General features: G+C 39.5%; 1 protein-coding gene across 1 annotated transcript in view; it reads right to left on the reverse strand.

Annotated features, from left to right (window-relative positions):
- The window catches only part of astn1 (astrotactin 1), a 402,453-nt gene that overhangs the window by 232,425 nt on the left and 147,952 nt on the right, over positions 1 to 22,076 (reverse strand). Inside the window, exons 11-12 of the mRNA XM_078264989.1 lie at positions 19,868 to 20,005; positions 10,547 to 10,697 (exon numbers count right to left, since the gene is read on the reverse strand). Coding sequence (XP_078121115.1) covers positions 10,547 to 10,697; positions 19,868 to 20,005 — 289 coding nt within the window. The remainder of the gene's footprint in view (positions 1 to 10,546; positions 10,698 to 19,867; positions 20,006 to 22,076) is intronic.

Raw genomic sequence — 22,076 nt, forward strand, 5'->3', positions numbered from 1 at the left:
GCCAATAAAGGCCAGGGGTCTCATTGATAAACATGGCGTACGCACAAAACGGGGCTAAAAATGTCCGTACGCCACTTCCCATGCAAAGGTTGTGATTTATAAAAAACAAACTTGACGGGAGAATGTGCGGTCCTCCACGCAAACTCTGACCCATATGTACGCACATTTTGGAGACAATGGGAATTGGCGACGCAGATGGTGAGGTGGTGAACTGACGTCAGACTGCAGAAAGTACATGTGGGAATAAAGATTACTCTTAATATTTTCAAGTATTAATGCCTCACGCACATTTCTTCACTCCATATCATCCACGTTACCATGAAGATTAAATCCAGCAGTGTTATTTGCGCTTGTACTGAGTGATAATTGTTCCATAAACACCTTGTAAAATACAAATCAAATCTTAAATCAAAACTCGTTCATGTTTAATCGACGCTGTCTCACCGATGAGACGGCCCGACTCCATGGAATACAGGATAGCATCAAATACCCTAGCATTAGATAACGGCAGAACACAGTGTAAATAACTAAATATCTGTATTTAATACTGTGCACATATCATCAAATGTCAAAGTCTGGAAATACAGCCGTTAAGCTCTCGCGCACGCATCGTTACACTTAATGTCCTCGTTATCGGTCCGCATTTTAATACTGTTCGTGACAAAACCTGCATGAAGAAAAGTGTGTTTGCCTATTAGACTTTCGTCTTCAAATTGTATCTCGGGGTGGGGGATACCACTAGTTGATGCTGTGATTTTGGCAAGGTGTCTACAATCACTTTAATTGTAAACATATTAATACTGCGGTGACCCCCGTGCGTAATGCTGCATGATGGCACTGCTGGCACTGACCCCCAGTGGAAGAATCAGGATAGAAATAGGCTTCAGGGACAATGACGATGAGTGGCTAATATGCCGATTTAAATTCCCTAAAGCTGACCTCTTAGATCTATGTACTGAATTGGGTCCAGTAGAGAGGGCAATGCGCCAGAACCGTGCCATCCCGGTCCAAATACAGGTCCTCGCCACTCTGGGGGAAACCGGCTGTTTCCAGAGGGAAATGGCCAGCTAAGTTGTTTTTTTTAAATAAATATTATATATAATCTTCACCTTTATCACTAAGGCTTGTTTGGATATAATATACAGTATAGTTCTGTTAAATCTTATCATATAGGTCTGGTATATCGAAGCTGTCCCCGAGTGCCGTAATGCCTGCCGTTTTGGAAGATATTATTAATAAAGGTAGTCTATAGATTAGGTTTCCCTACACTGTGCGACAACAGGCCGAAATTATAATTCAGTTGGCAGCAATTCACCAGCGTCTGAGAAGTCTTTTTCCTTTTACTCCGCCAGTCGTCATGATTCGATGACTGCCAGGGTCATTAACATACTGATCAGCATTCATGAGGTGCTTTGCATTGACTATTTATGGTTAAAAATGGGCGTGTATAGGGCGGGATCAGAGGCTGATTCACGTACGCACACTTATAATCAGATAATCTGTGATTTATAAAGGGAACATTGCTTACAGATGTACGTACGCACGGTTTTATAAATCTGAATTGTTTTTGGCGTACACCATTTTTGGCTTTTGGGCGTACGTACACTTTTAGTAAGGATCCTACGCACAGTTTTATAAATGAGACCCCAGAACATCAGTCAATGCTGCTACTAAAAACAAATTGCTGTGAGCAAATGGTAATGATTGATGATGATGCAGATGAGCGTATTGACATGTATCGCCTCCTCTCTTCACTATTCTGTACAGCTGCATATTAGGGTCATTGTAGGGAAATAACAAAAATTACAGAGCTGGGGGAGGGGGGTAATATTTTGGGATTTAAGTCCTAAATTTACGAGAAAAAAACATGGATATTCTTTGAGATTAAAGTGGTAAATTTACAAGAAAAAAAAAACTCACAAATTTATGAGAAAATAAATGATCCACATCATGTCAGGATCAACACAGACACTGCAGCTTACCGTGTATTATGCCTGCAGTTGATGGCCTAATCAAAAAACAATATATTGCAGTCAGATTTAGCAATAATACCAGCTGGGCAATGACAGGGAACATTCATAGGGATTTAATAGGAAATCAAACTGAAATGGTAAATGTTGGCAAGACATGTTGCCGCCATGTCCAGTTGAGATTACGTCTTTAGTAGTACATATAAATCACTGACAAGTTCAATGCCTTAAATAGTGTAAACTCAACAACAGAATAAAGAATATGTGTTCCTCATAGATTCATGTCTTTACCTGAACCATTTTACCCTCACAGTTCACTTGCAGTTGCCTTTTCTTGATGGCATCTAAAAATCAGGTGTATTCCTTTTCTTTGTAACTACTTTGTGCATATATAAAATATACATTTAATTCAACAAGTATGAGCCCCTACAGTATGTGATCTTCGGCAGAAGCTTTTCTCAACCCTTTGAGTCTGAACACACACTCGCATCAATCCAATGACCCGAGGAGAGAAAACATCAGTAGTGACAATATAATGTGCTCCTATTCCACTTTAGGGCTGAGGTCTAGCTATATCTCTGCCAGGTATTGACTCCGCTCAACACTGCTTAGTGTCCCAAAATGTGATCCCAGTCAAGATTGGTTTTTGCTGCCTAAGGGGAAGTACACCAATACAAAGTGGTGAGAAGAACTGCTTTAGCCTGCAGCATACAGTATGGTGCGGTCCAGAATTACTATTAAAAAAAAAAGCACCCGCTGGGGCGACCTCTAGCTCACCCAGTAAGAGCGTGTGTCCCCTTTGTAGGCTGAGTCCTTTGTAGTGGCACGGGTTCGAGTCCGACCGCCAGCCCTTCGCTGCGTGTCATTCCCCATCTCTCTCCCACCTTTCCTATCTATCCACTGTCACTATCAAATAAAGGGAAAAGCCCCAAAAATAATCTTAAAAAAAAGCATGTTGTCTATCATGTGTACTTCATATTGTGTAATTTTGTGTGCAACACAGAGTAGCATCATGGCGATGGTCTCTGTGGGCTTTGATGAAAAGTGACATGATCTAGTGAAAAAAAACGTATGGTTTAGTTGATGGGTGAGGCTAATTGAGTACGTTTACATATTCCACTATTATTCCGACTATGACAATATTCTGAATTTGATATGGGTCATGTAAACAGCATATTCCATTTGGATATTCCAAAAAAGGCCTTTTTCAGAATATAGCATTTTGAGACATGTGGGATATTCCGGTATTATTCAGGTTTTAGAGGCATTCTTTGGACATGTATACAGCCCATTCGGAATATGCGTCTCAATCTGGGTTTTAATCGCAGTTTACGGCCTCTTGCCTGTTTACGGCTTATGGTCAGCTTTGTGTGTTGCTATGGTTGCTGTACACAAACCAACTAGCCAACAGTTTGCAGTGATGCAGACCTGATAAGAAGGAGAAACACAGCTACTTTAAACATCATTAAAGACTTGGATATCAACACTTTTTTGGAAATGCGCACACATCGCTACGCCAACCTTTTCAAGCAGCTGGTTGAAGGAAGGAAAGAATGAAAGAGGGACGCTGTGTTTGCACGGTCCAACAAGTCCTCCACCGCTGGTAAACTTTGAAAAAAATTGTATTTTGCACAGCTACATGTAAACAGGAATATTAGTGGAATATTCACTTTCATTTGCCATGTAAACAGCTTAGTCAGAATATCGTCTTTTTCGGAATAAGGGTACCCCCTTCTTTGTCACAAGAGGACCCTTTTGTGCTACTCTGTTATGGTTTGTGGTTGTTGGTAGAATTGTAGTGATAAGCAGATAACTGGGATGAAGATGAATAAGAAAGATATAACACTTTTTTTGTATTCGCTGTGGAAGCCACATGTTCAGGGTGTTTCTGTCTTCAGTGTATTAAAGGCATACTATGTAACTTTTCCCTCTTTGGTCACCCTACAGGTTGTCTCATTGGAACTACAGCTCGTGCGGCTGTAGTTCCAATGAGACAACCTGTAGGGGGACCGAAGAGGGAAAGTTGCATAGTATGCCTTTAAATGTTTCACCTTTTAAATCATAAAATGCATTGAAAATATAAACATGCCTTTCTCCATTACATTACACACATTTTCAGCTTTGTGCAGACCTCCAGATGACCAAACAAGAAAAAGGACCAACACCTGGAAAGATAAATGGACGCTCTAAAATGGTTGGACAGACAACTTATTCCCGCTGAGTGCCTTGCTAGTAGAAGTCATGACCTTAACCACTGGCCACACAAATAATGATTCTGATCATTATTAATTATCTCACCCACTGATATGGGGTTACAGTAAAACAATATTTGGTAACACTTTACTTGAAGGTATCTACATAAGAGTGACATGACACTGTCATGAACACATGAACCGTAACCCTAACTTGTCATGACAAAAAACGAATGACACTTAATGACGTTATGTCATAAACGTTTATGACTTGTTTATAAACGTTTATGACACGTTCATGACAGTGTCATGTCACTCTTATGTAGATACCTTCAAGTAAAGTGTAACCCAATATTTAGATAAAGTGCACAAGAAACATGACATTTGAACAGGACCTTCTTTGGGGCAAATATGTAAAGAAATTATATTTTACCTTACTGTTTTGATTTTTAAGTACAAATTCCAAACAATCACGCTCAAACTGAAAACTTAAAACATCCGGAGAGTATTAGCCAATGAGTGAAGGAGTTTACATTTCAGATAATCAACCAAAAGAGTACCTGCTTTTACTTTCTAAACCTAGAAGTTCCAACGAATGGAAAACCGCACAGCAGCACTGGCCTCTGTAATTCTTAGAGCAAATACACATGCACACACACACGCACATGCACGCACACACAGAAATATCCTGTCCAACCCAACAGGGAGAAAATAAGATGTAAATGTGTTCTAACTTCAAACATACAACATATCCGTGGGTTTAAATACAAGACTAGGTATCCAACTACCATGTAGGAACACTGTACTGACACTACAAGAGCCTCAATCATGCAGCTGCATTCTATACCTTGTACACAACCCTTTCTTTCTCCACTGTATAGTTCTATAAAGCAGACATACAATGAAAACAGCTGGGAAATGCACTAAACAGCATTAATGATCAACATTTCTAGTGTACTTCAGGTTAATATACCAAGCCCCACAAAAACAATATGGGCTGTTTGGATGACGCCCAGCTATCTCGTCATTCCATCCTGGTGGCAATCTGCTCTGTTAACAACATCCTTGTTTTCCACCATTTTGCAGAGGAGAAAAGTGACAAGACAAAGCTAATTAATCCCACAATCATCCTGTGATTATTATGCTCTCACTTCTACAGGCGCCACGCGCCGCCTCTTCCCAGGAGTGCAATACATCAGCGAGACGGAGTGGGTCGGTCAGTGCAGAGCGCCAGCATCAGTCGACTCTCACACAAGGAAACATATTAAACGCAGACAGGACAGCTACTGGCAGTGCAGACTCAGACAAGGTGTTAATTGATTAGGGTGGAATCAGAGCGCTGGGGCCCAGCCAGTTTACCACCCTGATTAGACGGATGAGAGGCTCATTTATAAGCTCGACAGCCACAAGATAATTACTAACTTACTTACTTACTGTATGTGTGTGGGGGGAAATCAATGACTTGCAATAATGCTAAGAGGTTGTTAGATAAGCAGCATAATAATGGCATGTCTCATTCAAACAGAATACCAATCCATATAGGAACTGTGGTGAGCTATTCTTAAAGGATAAGAAATCCAAACCAATTAAATCAGCAAATACTCAACTAGTATGGCCATCTTTCCAAATTAGGCCACAGCCAAACAGGGACAGATTTACATAAATAAAAGTGCAGGGCAAATTTGCGCTGCCAATTCCATTCAATTTGTGTTCGCTGTGTGCGTGTAATTACTGTCTGATTTAGTAAGGCAGCAGCAGCTGCGTCTAGTACTGAATTCTGCGTAGGTCGATTCAGCAAATGAAGGAGAGCTCAGAAGATTTTTAAGTACTGGGATGACATCACAAACCTTACTTTTCTATGTAGAAATACTAGGGAAGTAAAATGATTTCATTTATTGAGCCCTCAGTTCAACTCCACCTGTGAAATACTGTATATTGCTCAGTAAAGTGTAATACAGCCTAAACTTGTAGGCCTATAAATATGAAAAAGCAATAGACTAACATAATAAGATGCAAAACACTGTCTTTTTGAAAACACAGAGAGAGAGAGCGAGAGAGAGAGAGAGAGAGAGAGAGAGAGAGAGAGAGAGAGAGCGAGAGAGAGAGCGAGAGAGAGAGAGAGAGAGAGAGAGAGAGAGAGAGAGAGCGAGAGAGAGAGAGAGAGAGAGAGAGCGAGGGGGAGATAGAGAGAGCGCGGGAGAGAGAGAGCAAGAGAGAGCAGAGAGAGAGAGAGCGAGCGAGCGAGAGAGAGAGAGGGGAGAGAGAGAGAGCGAGGGGGCGATAGAGAGAGCGAGGGAGAGAGAGAGAGAGAGAGCGAGCGAGCGAGAGAGAGAGAGAGCGAGAGCGAGAGAGAGAGAGAGAGCGAGAGAGAGAGCGAGAGAGAGAGAGCGAGAGCGAGAGAGAGAGAGCGAGAGCGAGAGAGAGAGAGCGAGAGAGAGCGAGAGCGAGAGATGCTGCGTGACTGAGCAGACGCTCAGAGTGGAGCAGGTGAAGGGGATGGGATGGCTTTGATTGATGTCTCATTAGAATACCGAGGTAAAGGCAGCCAAATGCAACTGATGTCTTATCAAAATAATGCAATCACTAGCCTGTTCATGCAGTTCATACACATGAACATGTTTGCTCACCTTATAACAACCAGTTTTGTTACAAATTGTGATAGCGACGCAAAATGTGTTCCTGGAGGTAACTACTGTAGTGGAAACTACCAAAGAGGCGGCTTTGAGTACTTTGCAAGGTGTTTATATGTCTGTCTCTCTGTCTTTCTGTTTGTTTGTAGACAGACTTTGTCACCGTGATAGCTTCACAACCGTGCTAGATGCAGTCACAAAACTTTACAGGTGTGTAGTTGAGTTTAAAATGAAGGCCGTGTTTGAAGATTGGTGTCATGGCTGGTGTGATCCCATCCCAACATGGTCTCTAGTTTTTTGTTGGTTTGTTTAAATAACTTTCTTCAAATTCTGGATAACTAATTCATTTGATGTCCCTAGATACAGTATTTTTATGTTTCAGTATCAACCACAACCTTCTTACGCATGTTTTTTTTGCTGAGGCAGAAAATTCCCACGCAATACTGATCACACTTATCATATCTCATCCAATATTTTCAATAACATCCCTTTATACCTTTATACACATGTATAAAGTATGAGGTATACTTGCTAATTTGCAAAGTGCACTTCAGATAACAGGCCAACTGGCAGACTAGTGAGCCTGTTCGATAATCAACATGCTAAAATCCAGGTGGAAAATATGTCATAAACAAGGCACAGAATGTGTGATTTCTCCATTTTGTTTTACTGAAGAACATTTGCCTTGTTCAGCTATTGTATGGCAACAGGGGCATGCAACAGAACAGAGTGATTGCATGTTATTGACATACCGGAGTACAAAGTACGGCCTGTGCGTATTTTGAAAGTAACAAAACTGGAAAAGCATCCCGCAGGCAATTTCTTTGAGCTTACTTGTTTCTTGTTCTATACATCTATTCTCAAAAGTTTTTCCTGATCTTTCTGAAAATCGTTCATCCTTCACTTTTTCCATCTTGTCTTACAATGTCTCACAATGTCCTACATCTTGTCTTTTCAATGAGGCTCTACTCAAGTGTGAAAATCATCTGTTTTTCGGATGAATTTCTGCTTCATGTGTGGTTACAGATGAGCTCAGTGAACGTTCACAAAATGATGAGAAAACAAACATTAAAGGATAAAGCACTGTAAGTAAGCACAGACATTCACTTTGTTCTTTTTTTGCATAATGTTCTTAGATAAAGTATCACAGCATTCTCCAATATGCTCACAGGGATGGGAATATAACAGTACAATAAATAATTAATAGAATACAAAAGAACATTCTCATGACACCTCAAAGCGTTGGCAAAAAAACTCTTCAATGTTTCTTTTTGGATCTATGTGAGACTAATTTCAGGGAGAAGAAAATGGATTTTGTTTTTTCTGATGCTTTTGGCAAGGATTTGCAACAAACTGCAACATAAAGAAGCCGCTCCTCTAGATGCTGGTGAATACAAGCTGTTGTTTAAAAGCATCTAGTAATTATGTACAAAAAAGGGAAGAATATCACTACAAAACATCTGGACTTTTCTTGTGCTTTCCCACATGAGGAGAGAGAGAATGAAAAAAAATGATGTGTTAACTAAGTAACACATAATCAAATGCCTATGAGACTTCAAAGCCCTGGCTTGACATCTACACTCTACTGGGACAAACACGGAAATTTGATGGATATTTTGATCTATCACATTCCAGTGCAATGTTGTTGCAACTCAGTGGACTCCTTTCAGACTGTGTATGAAGCAATTTTAGAAAGTGGACGGTATTCACATCACAGGGTCCAATTACTAACAAGTGAGATATTTGGGATAGAGCAGCCGGTGCTTTCCGGCAGCAGTAATACATTTGTTTGTGACATGTACAAGGCCCCAGGAAATAATAAGGTGTTTTTCTGAGCATTTGTTTTTGGATGAAGAGTGCAACTAAGCCATAAAAAAAGCTCAGATGCTTAATTGCATTAGCTAAGTACTAAAAAGCATTTTTGTACAATGGCTGTTCAAGTTTCTACTTGAAGCAGCATCAGAATGTAAAAAAAAACCCAAATGAGTCTACAAAGAGGCATATTGGTTGGGCCGGAATATCACTGCTGACAGTTATGAAGCTGTTTCAGACATACTTAAGTGTGGCTTAAGGGGTGCTAATGTCTGTCAGGCCGTCCACCACTTTGGTACGGACTAAAATACAATTTTTCAGCAACTACTGGACTGATTGCCATGACATTGGGTACGGACATCCATGGTCACCAGATAATGAATGGTAATGACTTTGGTGGTCATCGGACTTGTTATCTAGCACCATCATCAGTTCAAAATTGCAATTGGTCCAATACTTTGGTTTATGAACAAATACCCACAAACGTAATGACATTTCCTAGCAAATGTTAGCATGCTAACACAATAAACTAAGATGATAAACATGGCAAATATTTCCTACTAACAATATGAATTGTTAACTCTGGTATTGTGAGCATGTTGCCATGCAGACGTTAGCATTTGGCTCAAAGCCATGTGTGTCTAAGTAGCCTCACAGAACTATCGTATGCTACAACTTTGCACATTGTCTGATTAACAGTGTGGAGTGGAAGTAATTAATTCCAATGGAGAATAAATGGCAGACAGAAATTGACTAGTTTCCCCATGTGGCTGTGGGATCTACTGAACCTTAAATCAGGGATACATTGGATTTTTTCCAAACTCTGCATTAAAACTGTCAAAGTGGGAAGTGGACAGGAGCCCTTTCATAAACAAAATAGATTGGCTTCATTTAGACAAAAGAAAAGAAAACTTACTTACAAATTCCTTTATGATGTTTTTACAGTGTACAGAATACTCGTTATTAGCCTCCAGTATCACACTTACTGATTAGAGTCAGATGATGATGAAAGAGCAAGGGTGATAGCAATAAATTAACTGCCTGCCAAAATAACATTTTCCTGCTCTGTGCTAATGTTTACCATAGCACCTACATATACTTGCTTGGAAATACATGTATATGCTCTAATCTATAAATGAGACATGTTCACATTAAAAACATCTCACAAGCTGTTTCCCTCTCCTCGTGGTGCATTATAAGAGATAAGATGAAGCATACCGGATTGCATAAATAGCATCTCCCCAGCCCACCTGAAAGGCTTTACTCAAGTACATCAAAGTACTTGAAAAGAAATTAAATTGTTTGGGGAGGTGGTGCATGACAGCTTATCAATAGAAAGGGGGGATTTAGGAGAAGCAAAACACTAGCAGACGGCGCTGAGATTCTGCAAATAGCAAGAACGGTATTGCTGGAGTCCCCGACAGATGGAGATGAAAACAAACCTGGCTGCTACATTTCCTGGTTGCTAAGCACCACCTGGAGGTAATGAATGTGTTGTCGGCTTAAGAGGCATACATGACAAGAGGCGAAGTTAAACTGTCTACTCAGACACATTACAGAGTGCAGGTCTGCTGCTTGTCCTTGATATGGGTCATCTTGGTCAGCAGATATGTGCCCTTTAATATTTAAAGAGGTAGCTGAACTTAAACACTGATGGCCAAAGCAGAATATGCATACATTAGAATATGAACCAACAGTGAAGAGGTCAAATAAATGGGCTTTAGATCAAAAATCCCTAAGTGTTTGAGGTAAAGACATTCAGTGTAATGCTCTCATATTGTATCAATCTTAAAAGGGTCTGTACAGACTGTATAGCACACTGTAGAGTACTTTGAATTTGAATGATATAGAAATCTAGGGGAAAGGGTCACGTTCTGCTGTGGTAGCTAATGTACAGTATGGCAGCTGTCAGCCAGACTTTAATAAAAGTAAGATGACTCACCACACATCCGGTGGAGTCCAGCTTTCGGTCAGATATGCAGCGGAAGTTGCGGCTGCAGCCTCCGTTGTCTTTGGTGCAGTCTCTGACGGGCCCAAACGAGTCCAGGAGAACCTCCAACGAGTCAAAGGATGAACTGATCATCAATTCCTCTCTGTTACAGCAGAAATGGGTGACAAAAAAGAGATCCTGGTTTAGTTGTGTGCATTTTTTGGGGTATACTACAGAGGGCTGATTTGAGCTCTGAGTTTACAATGCACCATTTACTGAGGCTTACCAGGTAAATGAGAGACTGTCAGCTGGCTGGTGTGGTCAAAAGTGTTACACCTATAACAACTTTTACAACAATTATATTATTATATCATGGTGAACTGACTCACCAAGGTGATAAGTTAAACCACTGAAGGTCAACAAAACCAAGATTTTCAGCTTATGTTAAGTTGCTACTAGTCTATATCCACGACGTTCCACTTCGGAGATTTTTCAGGTGTCACCGGAAATTTCGCCGGATGTCTTACAATTCAGCCGGATGGCGTACCTTTCGCTTTCTTTGTGTTGTAATTTTAAGCTCCTGTGGGTTTATGAGGACTATGGTTATTGCTCCTCAGATCTCTGCAGGGTAAATCCAGACAGCTAGATAGACTATCTGTCCAATCTGAGTTTTCTGTTGCACGACTAAAAACAACCTTTGAACGTACACATGTTCCACCCAAACAAGTTCCTAACCGAAGCTTTTTTGCAGCGGCACCGGGGCTCCGTGCGGCACTTAGCGCCGCCCATGACAATTGTGATTGGTTTAAAGACATGCCAATAAACCAGAGCACGTTTTTCTCCCATCCCGGAATACTGTGTGGACTAGTCAGACCCTCTTCCACAGCACTGTGGAGGAAGGTCTGGCAATGCGAGACTATGTTGCTACAAATCTGCATTGTTGATCAATAATGAAGTGGTCTTGACAGTTTTTTTTTTTTTTTTACATTGTATACGTTCAATCCGGTTTGTTTTGGCTTCAAATTGCAATTATGCAGGCACACTAAAGAACCATGACATACCTACATCCTGTCATGACCTACGTGAGGTGTTTACTTGCAAATGATTGGTTTGTAGACAGGCTCTCTCACATTCTTGTATCCTCTCTCTCATTCTCTCAGAAAATAATTGAAAAGTGTTGGAATTTTTTGTGAGTTATTTCCAACTATCTCTTTATAAAGAATTCGGACCAAATGTCAGTTAAAAATGTTGTCTCTTCCTCTCCCCAAGTGCTACTGTATTTCATTTTGTTGCGTTGTTTTTCTTTTTGTTCGATTCTGATGATAGCCTGCCAGATCTTCCTGGAATTGGACCGAAAGCCAAAACCATCCAATCCATCCATATTATTTTCACACTAGAAACGAACCAAACCATTGTTCCATGTGATCCGTACTGAGACCAACTCTTCTGGTCGGACCAAGGCTGTTTGGTCCGGACCATGGTCCGTGGGAGGTTTCACACCTTTAATTTTGGTTTGTATCAAACTGGAAAATCCAGAGAGGGCCAAACAAGGTAGGTGTAAAAGGACCCAGAGAGAACAGATGCAGATAGCTTTTATATTATCAGTGTTGTACAAGCCATTTTATAAAACCCTAGAGTTTAAACTGCTTCACAACAGAGATGCACCATGGCTTGAGATCATAAAACAGGAATTGTCTGTTTGCAAGTAATTCACACAGTAGTTTGCAAATCAACTTTGCAAGTAGTCACTACATCACCAAGCTTCATGCACATACAGTAGATGTTCTACTGTAACCAGGAACTTTGACTGTTTGTTTGTACCACTAGTCTTTAATGTATAGCAATTAGCATAATTATGCATAACATATATAAAGATGCCCCATCCCCACTTATTGATATCTAATACCTTGACACTGCTTAAATAAAATTCAGATATTAGAAGACAGGGGTAGGAAGGGTTTGACAAAAATAACTAGGTTTACTTTACAATTGTTACTTTATACCGAAACATGGTGTCATTTATAGGTTATATCTCCACCAAACGAGCTAATGATTCCGAGTGAAATTCAGTATTCAATTAGCAATGCCTCGCTCTCAGCAATTTGCAATTTGCTTCCATGAAAAGTGATTAAGATATCACATTTCTTTAGATCATGTTTCATATGTCTGGGGAACCAAAAAAAGAGGAACTGTCAAAGTGCTTCCTGAACATTCTGCTTTGAAAGACTCCTGAATCCTGTGACACCCTGCTCTCTTTTTCACTTAATGGAGAGATACCAATTTTCATGAATTACAAATACCTGCATGTTTAATTCATTCTGTGTAATCATCATGAGAAAAGCTATGACTTTTCACAGCACAATTGCTATGCAAAGTAGTAGACTTCTGAGATAAAACACACCATGAAATCAGTGCTCTAACCTTGCTCCGAGCAGTTACTTTGTGTTGCTGTGATTTCGGTGTTCCCCATAAACCTCTTGCAACCTGTTCCCCCCCCCCCAACTCCCCTGCTTTCCCAATGAGGAAAGACAGCGAGTTTCCTTCCCTTTCACAGTCAACTTGATGTTATCTTACAAACCAATTTTTCTTTTATAATTGCCCATTGCTTTGTTGTCATTTATTCAGAGGGGACCTATTGAACAGAGCCTCAGCAGATGATGAAACTCACAGCAAGAGTGAATGCTAAATTATTCGGGAACTGCAATTACAGTCAAGACATCCAACGATTGTGTGCAACACAATATACCAATAAATATCACACAAAACAAAAAAAGCCACATTTGGTGCCTCTTTGATGAAGCTACTACAACATTCATTAATGTTACAAAATCAAACCAATTGAAAGTGGTGGAAAGATTCATCATACTGCCCATTTGCTGTCATTAGAGCCTTACCAAAATAACTTAGTTTTGTCTTAAAGGTGGTACAAAAGGAAAAACCATGGGGTCATCAAAATGGTTTATTCCAGGGCGCCTGGGTAGCTTACCTGGTTCAGCGTGCGCCCCATGTACAAAGGCTTAGTCCTTACCGCAGCGGCCGCAATTTCAATTCCGACCTGCGGTCCTTTGCTGCATGTCATTCCCCTCTCTGTCCCCTTTCCTGGCTTAAGCTGTCCTGTCAAATAAATGTCTAAAAATGAACAAAAAATAATCGTTAAAGCCTCTGAAGACCCAAACAGGTGATTTCACTTATTCTGGCTGATTAGACCTTTGCTCAGGTTGAAGGTGGGCCGGAGCTTTGGTGGGAATTTATTATGTCACAAATGTCATCTATCAATGAGAATGATGAAGCTGTCAATTTTCCTGCCCTAACAGGTTCAACAAGGCTAACAGGAGACTCAGGGAGATGTAAATCAATCAGTCTAAACACACCCACACAGTCCTGGGAAGAGGTCCAATCAGCCAGAATAACTGAAAAACACCTGTGTTGGTGTCCAGGGCCTTTAAAAAAAATGGTTTATTCCTTTGGGAGGATAAATGTGCCAAGCACATATCATGTGCATCAGAACAGCATATTTAGTGTCCAAAATGTAAAGGTCATTGTCCGGGGAGTAAGGATGTCAAATGTATCATATTTAATCCCAACCCTATTCGATTTTGTTCGCAGCCGTGTGCTTGGCCCACTAACGCATCAGCTACAACCCATATGGTGTATTTGACAGAGTTCAGCGTGCTGAGATGCTTCCATTAACATGATTGGTATTGAATTAGGTAGGAAAAAAGGTATCAAATGAAAACCAAAAAATACTCTACTGGTATCGCTATCACTTTGAGGGTACTAGTTTCGTCATTTTTTAAATGACACCCAGCCTTAGTCATCAGTAGAGAGATAGTCTCGCATTGACAGACCTTCCTCCACAGCACTGCGGAGGAGGGTCTGGCTAGTCCACACAGCATTCCTGGGATGGGAGGAAAAACATGCTCTGGTTTATTGGCATTTCTTTAAACCAATCACATGGGCGGTGCTACGAAAGGAACTTGTTTTGGTGGAACACGGGTACGTTCAAAAGTTGTTTTAGTCGTGCAACAGAAAAGTCAGATTGGACAGCTGTCTGGATTTACCCTGCATAGATCTGAGGAGCAGTTAACCATAGTCCTCATAAATCCACCGGAGTATACATTTTCAACACAAAGAAAGAGGAAGGTAACGGACATCCAGCCGAAAAGATTAAAAATCTGTTGGAATTTCCGGCAGCACTGGAGCAATCCCGGAAGTGGAACGTCGTGGATATAGGCTAGTAGAGAGAAGGCAGGAAAGGATTGGACATTTAAACATGAATAAGTAAAATGCCCTAATGGAAATTAGTTAGTAAAGATGTATCCAAAAAGGAAAAAAAAATTAATTATAAAGTTAATTATACTGTACTGCAGCCTTGAAATAAATTATTTCCATCTGCAAAAAGAAGTTCTAGCGAGAGAAAAGTTTATTATGTTACACAGAAATTTGATTCAAAATACAAAGAAAATAAATAAAGCTTTTTGACAACCTATTTATAGGGCACGCTTAAAATGAATGGGCACTAAGCACTCCCTGCAGAATATATTTAACATTTTTGTCCAAGACAGCAGTCTGCAGCTGAAAGAGGCAATAAATGTAGGCCTCAATTATGCGCACCATTAACGTGGATGCTAAACAATGGGAGGGCTAGAAATACATGCACGTCAACACAAGCTATTGAAAGAACCAATCATTCAGTCCATTTGCCACTTAAAAGTACCACCAAAAGTTCAAATGCCAAGTTATCCCCTGCAATTTACTTGCACTAGTTGGTAATTCAGCTAAGAGAGAGAAGTTAAAATTACCATTAACAAAGAACTGAAAGAAACCCTGAATTTAATGTAAAGGTTAAGGACAATTAGCATTCATATAATGCAGAAACAGAGGGGAAATGGAATATTGAGTTTTCAATTAGTTCGTTTTGTCTCACAACTTTAAATGTAAGAAAAGGCAAAAATAATACACGTTTGTAACCACGACGATAGTCTTCTGTATACAACCTCAAGGCGATACTGCAGAAGCACAGTAAGAAGACAAAAACCAAGGCTGATTCTTGACTCAGTCATAACTGCCATGACGCCAGCTAATCAACGGAAGAAAGATCAGAGCTCATCGCCATTTATCCATCTGCCAGGAAGCAAGACGAGTGACAAGTGATCATCAAACATGGGGCAACAAAGCTCAAATGCAGAGTAAATCAGCAGCTTCGAGATGTGTTAGCAGTGTTTCCTTGTCGCCCCTGGGGAAAGCTGAAGAGTGTTCATCAGATCCTACATCAGAGGGAAATTAGTTATTTACACAGCGTCTTGAAGAAAGCTGCCAAATGAAAATAAAATGTAAAAAAGAAGGGGGAATTGGAATGTGTAAACATAGAGTAGGGGGGTAGAAAATTGCAAAACCATGCCCAAAACCAAATGAATTTACAGTAAATATGATTCAGTAGTTCAGACTGGGCAAAGTATGTACACAAAGATACAAAAAACATCTGCATAATTTCCAAGAGCAGTATTTGTCAGATATTTAAGTTAAGAGGTGGGGATACAAAAAGAATGTTTTCTATACTTTTCTGCTCAGTGTTTCCATGACTCTATGTATCAAAATTGTTGGGATAGAATTTAGAAATAAAAATTCATTTTAAATGACCAGAATTGTTCTTTTATTGCCACATATATTATATTAAGCATCTCTATATTGTTGTCAGATTAATTCGTGAACCCTTTGTGCAATAAACAAACGAGACAATTCTATAGTGCTAACATAAAAATAAACATACATTAGTGCAAGTTTCTTGGAATTGGGATGACCATAAAAATAAAAGTGAGGAACATGAACCGAAACTCAGCTTAAGGATGAGACTGACCTTGAACATCATTTGGGAAAGGGCAGAATTCTATTTGATTAACTTGTCTTTTACAGACGTTGATTCATTTTCAGACATGACTTTTTTGAAAATAGTATATTAAATAGTATAAAATAGTCAATGCATATAGCATCAAAACACAAACAAGGAAAGGCTACATTATCAGAGGAAAATATATGCGTTCCCGTTGCCGGGCATAAATCAACAGCTGTTGCCAATGACAGTGACAGTGATTAGATGTAGAGATATGCATGTGTATCTGGCTGTGGGTAATGTGTAACGTTCAATGTAAACGTGTGTAATGTTCTAACGTAATGTGATGGTACATAACTGGTTAGCCAAATACGCACCTGGCGCCACGAGGGGGCAAAAGGGGGCTTTGCCCCCTCAGTTGCATTTTCTGCCCCCTAGTTAAAACGTACAAACACAACAACACAATTGCTTTTACAAGGTCTCCATGGCGTCTTTCAACTACTAACAATGTACCACTCCAGCCTTCCTCTTACTTCATTCGTACTGTATGTCCATGATTTCAACCCCCTTACAAAAGCCAGTGTGCTGAGCTCAGACCACCGCCTGTAGCCTAGCAATGTGATTTGTGTAAATGTCTTTCAACAAGGGCGGCTGCATTATTAGAAGCTAGAGCAAGCTAGATTTGGACATGAGTGATGGAGGATCGGATCGGGGAGAGATCAATGACGTCTTTTTCATCTGATGAGGAAGCTTCATCTGAGGACGAGGAGCGCCCAGCTACCTGTATCATTACAGCGCAGCAGCCCTCAGACGCTGACTGACAGGTGCTTACAGTTACAGTCTAGTGATAGACATCCTAGTTAGATGTAACTCGTGTAACAAGTTTTAAAACTTTGACTTTGTCAACTCGTAATTATTTTTAAAAAATAGACAAAAATTGACAACTTAGCTGCTTCAAGAAATATTGGCGAGTGCTGACCCTCTTGCTGCAGTGGGTAATGCCTGGGTAAATTAGTTATTTTTAGCCTACTTTATGAAGAAAAAATAAACTCGCCCCCTCGCAATTTTTACCTGCCCCCTTAGTCATTTTACCCTGGCCAAATAACACCACACTACAGAATTGTATGCTTTTTCAAATTCGGTTCTTTTTTATCGCTAGTTATGATGACCACAATTGTCACTGCTAACTCAATATTAAAATATAATGAGATATAATGCATGTTTTACATCTGTAAATTGCCCCTCTGAGAAACCGCACACACTCCTTTTTGATAAAAGGGTTGAAAAACATCTACTAGAGGTGTCAAAAGGAATCCTGGTCTTCCAATCAGTTTTATTTCATAGTATTCTTGTTGTAGGGCTACTTCATATCTCAGTTATCTGAGGGCTTCAAATTAGTCACTGGCAAAAAAAAACTTTGAGTGCCTACATGCTAATGAGAAAAATGATGGGGATATTCATTTGAGCGAGACTAATTTTACCTGACATCATTTTCACAGGGCAAATAACCATCGGCAAATTAGGGCAGGATCTGACACGGTTGTGCACACTCACTTGTTGACAGGGCATGTTCCAGCATACACTAAAAGACAAATCCCACTACTAATTACATTAACGTACCTCTTCTCCCTACCTAATCCTGTTCACACAGACTGTATGCTACAGCATAATACTGTCACACCAGATGCAGTCACGTTAACTCTCTTGGTGATTCATGATGCTGCTGACCACTGAGTAAAGTAGGTTAAAAGTATATAGGTCTGTCCTTCACAAGGGTATGAGGAGATAGTAGTACACCTAGTAGTCTATATTGACGGCGTTTCATTGTTCAGGTGCCGCTGCTCAGAAATAGTAAGTAGTATGTAGGCCTGCACGATAAATCGTTATAAAATCACGATCTTGATTGTGAGTTAATTTTTAAATGACTTTGATTTATTTTTATTTTTTTCTCCTTCAATTAATTTATTGAAAGCATTTGACATTGACATTGACATGTTTTAATTATGTAAAGACATGTTCAAGGAGTTCAGATAGAGCCTGTATCAGGGCCATATTTAGCTCAAGGTGTTATATGTCACTATTTCTGGTAGCCTACTGTACTTAAATGGCCAGTATGTACTTTATTTTCTTTATTCATTGAAGCCTCTGTGTTTACAGGCTTGTGGTGATGCGCAATGTGCTATAGGTGCCAATCATCTATGTTTGGTACTGCCAATTTGTTTTGTTTTGTCATGGTTCATGTGTGCAATAAACATTACACTTAGTGAGAAAAGAATCGTGGCAGAGAATCGTGATATCAATTCTAAGCTAAAAAAATTGTGATTCATATTTTTCCCCGAATCACGCAGGCCTAGTAGTATGGAGTTGGGGCACAGCATAGAGTCATGGTAGCAGACATTAGGAACATAAATGGTCTCAGTAGAATCCATTGTCCATATTTTCATATTATTGTGTATCTGTGCCAGAATGTTGGCCTCATGGTAGCATTGTAGATGAAAGGGGAGGGGGGGTTCCAGAACAAAGGAAATTTCATAAACATCCAATCTTTAGTTTTTGAAATTACCCAGTTATAGACCAAAGGAGGTGCAGGACAAAAAGTTAGGGAGTGACAAAAACGACAATTGAAACCATAAAATGTTTTATCGCCCATTCATAACATGGCCTTATTATGAAGATGTCTCGTTCTGGACCAAAGTTCTAGAGTGAGCAACATCCCCATCCTTATGACCGCCCCTTTGCTAGCGAAGCAAAATGGTTAAATAATTCTGTTGTGTCACTGCTGTCAGCTGAGTCCAGTTTAATACTGCAGCATTGTTTTGGCTCACTTGCGGCTCTTTCTGCAGCCCAGACACAAACGCAGTCATTGCAATCTGAGCAGACTTTTTTCGGAGGAGTTATGAACCATTTGAACAATCAAAATCCTCTTCATAGCTTTGAATATAGCCAAGTAATTCTTCTTATGCTCCTTTTTAGTGTTTTTTGTCTGCGTCTTCATAATTGATTTTGTGTTAGATGTTAGAGTTTTATTACCTTCTGAATCATGACCGCTAAAACCTCTGCATCAACCTCACAGGGCTGCTTAATACTCACTGCAATAATAGTAAAAAATAAATAAAATAAATAAAAATAAAAATGCTGATTAAGTGAGAATACAAATCAGTGAGACAGTGGGTAAAAGCCTTCTGAGGGATGACGGATGCAAAAGATGGTCTTGAGAAATATTCATCATTAAGCCAATATGTAGTTTTTTTTTGTGTTGTGAGCATTCCAGAAACAAAAAAATACAAAGTGGACAGAGATGCTGGTAATATTTCAGTGCAGCAATGCAGAGAAACTTGCTTTAGTGCCGCTCAGTTTGATGCAGCGCTCTTAAAAATCCTAAATTGCTTCAAAGCCTTATGGAACCTTTTATTTATTTAGTAGGAGCGTCCATCAACATTTTATCAGAAACATCACCACAAGAAAGTAAGAGTGGTAAGTGGTGCCAGTAAATGTCATCTCACCGTACGTCCACCGCATCCTCCATGACTGTCATGTCTGTCTTGCACTTGGCTGATGGGTTGATGGCGAGCTCGGCAGGGGGGATGACAAAGCTTTTACTCAGCGGCAGCCACATCCCTTCCCCTAAGGTGTATGTGAATCTGCGGAGGACAGGAAGGGTGGATTAGAGGAGTGAGGTTACAGGTTTTGGCTTTTTAAAGGGTCATTTAATTTTTTTTTCAACCTGGACCCTATTTTACTATGTTTTTTTTGTGTAAGTGACTGATAGGAACAACAATCTTTGAAATTGGTCCATTGGGCAAATGTGCATTGTCAATTTGGTCCACTAAACATGCTGTTTTTGCCACTGAAAGGCTCAAATTATTATTCTACGTGTCTGACAACATTATGGAAAATATTCCTACATAGATAGGCCTTTTTAAAAAACCTCTTTAAGACCTTTCTGTTTAACCAGAAACAGCTCTGAGGTCGCTAGCGCTAAACCCACCAGACTCCATTTAAAAAAAAACAATACTTTTAGCGTGTATAGAGCCAACATATTTTCACATGTAAATCGGTAAACTATGTGTTCATTTCAACCAAAACTAGAGTTGTGATGGCTGGAAAAGTGGAAAAACAACCCAAACCAAACAAAGTGTATTTTACGATGCTAAAATTACTATTTATTTACATGGAGTCTGGTGGATTTAGCGAACGCAATGTCTTTGGAAATCCTTTCTATAATGTTGTCAGGCACTTAGTTGATGGAGGTGAAGACAACACAAAATGAAATTAACCCTGTTTTGAAGAAAACCCTTGAAAAAAGGATTGGAAAGCTTCATCGAACATGTGCTGTGTTTTATTAAGTAAGTTAGTGATTTTCTTTAGTTTGAAGGCTCATTCCTCATCTTGACTACAACTAGACTAAAATGTTTATTGATCACTAAATGTTGCGTGTTGTTTTCTTTGACATAAGTTTCTAGAGTTTAACTTATTAAATTTATTTTTTGGAATCCATGGTCAATAAACCTCATTTATATGCAATTATGCCTAATTTTTCAGTTAAAAATGAAATTATGAATTATTTTGACTAGTTAAGATCAGAGGAACATGTGTTGATGGATTATCACAGACTGTCAAAGTTTGAATTGAAACTTTTTAAATTTTTTCTCAAATGCTATAAAACTGAATAAAACACCCAAAATTCAACTGATCATTAATTTGACTTGCGACGAACATTGGAACCATCCATGTCATTTTGGGGCAATTTGGTCAAAAGAAAACTATATTACTGATATAAAAAAAACTATGAAAACGGTTGACCCAAGGACAACAGGAGGGTTAAGTCAACTATTTGTTTGATCAACTAATTATTGATCAAGATAATTATCCCTAAAATACATGGACTTCTGATTTCAGGACCAAGACCCAGAAGAGCCAGGCTAAATCTAACAAGACTAAAGGGCCATCCACACCAAGCATAATAACTATAACGACAACTGTAAATATAGTTTTGTTTTTTTTTCTAACTCAAGTGGATGGTGGAGTGGTCGATCAACCAACTGACAGATCCACTTTGCTATCACCAGGCTCTAGAGTTGTAAAAACTGCTGACAAATAAAGTGATTTCCACTGGTGTGGTTTCCCTTTAAAGTAACACTCCATCAAGGTCTAGTCCTCCTGTGGTGCAAAAACAACCACAATGTCACATCAAAATGTCTACTTTTCAAAGATCAATGTTTTTGCTGCATCAGGGATTTAGAATAATGGCTTAAAGTTGTTTAGAGGTTATTTATATTACCTTTTGAGCAAATGTATCCTTTTCGCATAACTGTTTCTTGAGCAGAAGGACACTGGGTGCTAATAGACGTGATGCATACCAAACTGGAAACCCTGACAAAAAAGGGCCAAAAAGGAGTTTCCCCTGAGACAAAACAGGACTATAAATCTGTAAACAACAGATGTCTGGAACAATAGCTTTTAAAACAATTCTTTATTTGTGAGTCAATGAATATCATCAATCTTTAAACACTCTGCAGATGAAATGTAGTACTTCCAACTTTAAGCTAAACAGTGCACACTGATTAACATCAAATGCATTATGAGTGCTGATGAATTATGCATGAATACTTGGAGCACAAAAGAGGGGAACTTGTTGATTAAATGGTTAACAACCATTTTTGTGCAGACTTAACACATTTCCTCATTCACAACTGTTCAATTTGCATCTAA

Source organism: Sander vitreus, chromosome 12 (assembly GCF_031162955.1).
Source record: "Sander vitreus isolate 19-12246 chromosome 12, sanVit1, whole genome shotgun sequence".
NCBI classification, from domain to species: Eukaryota; Metazoa; Chordata; class Actinopteri; order Perciformes; family Percidae; genus Sander; species Sander vitreus.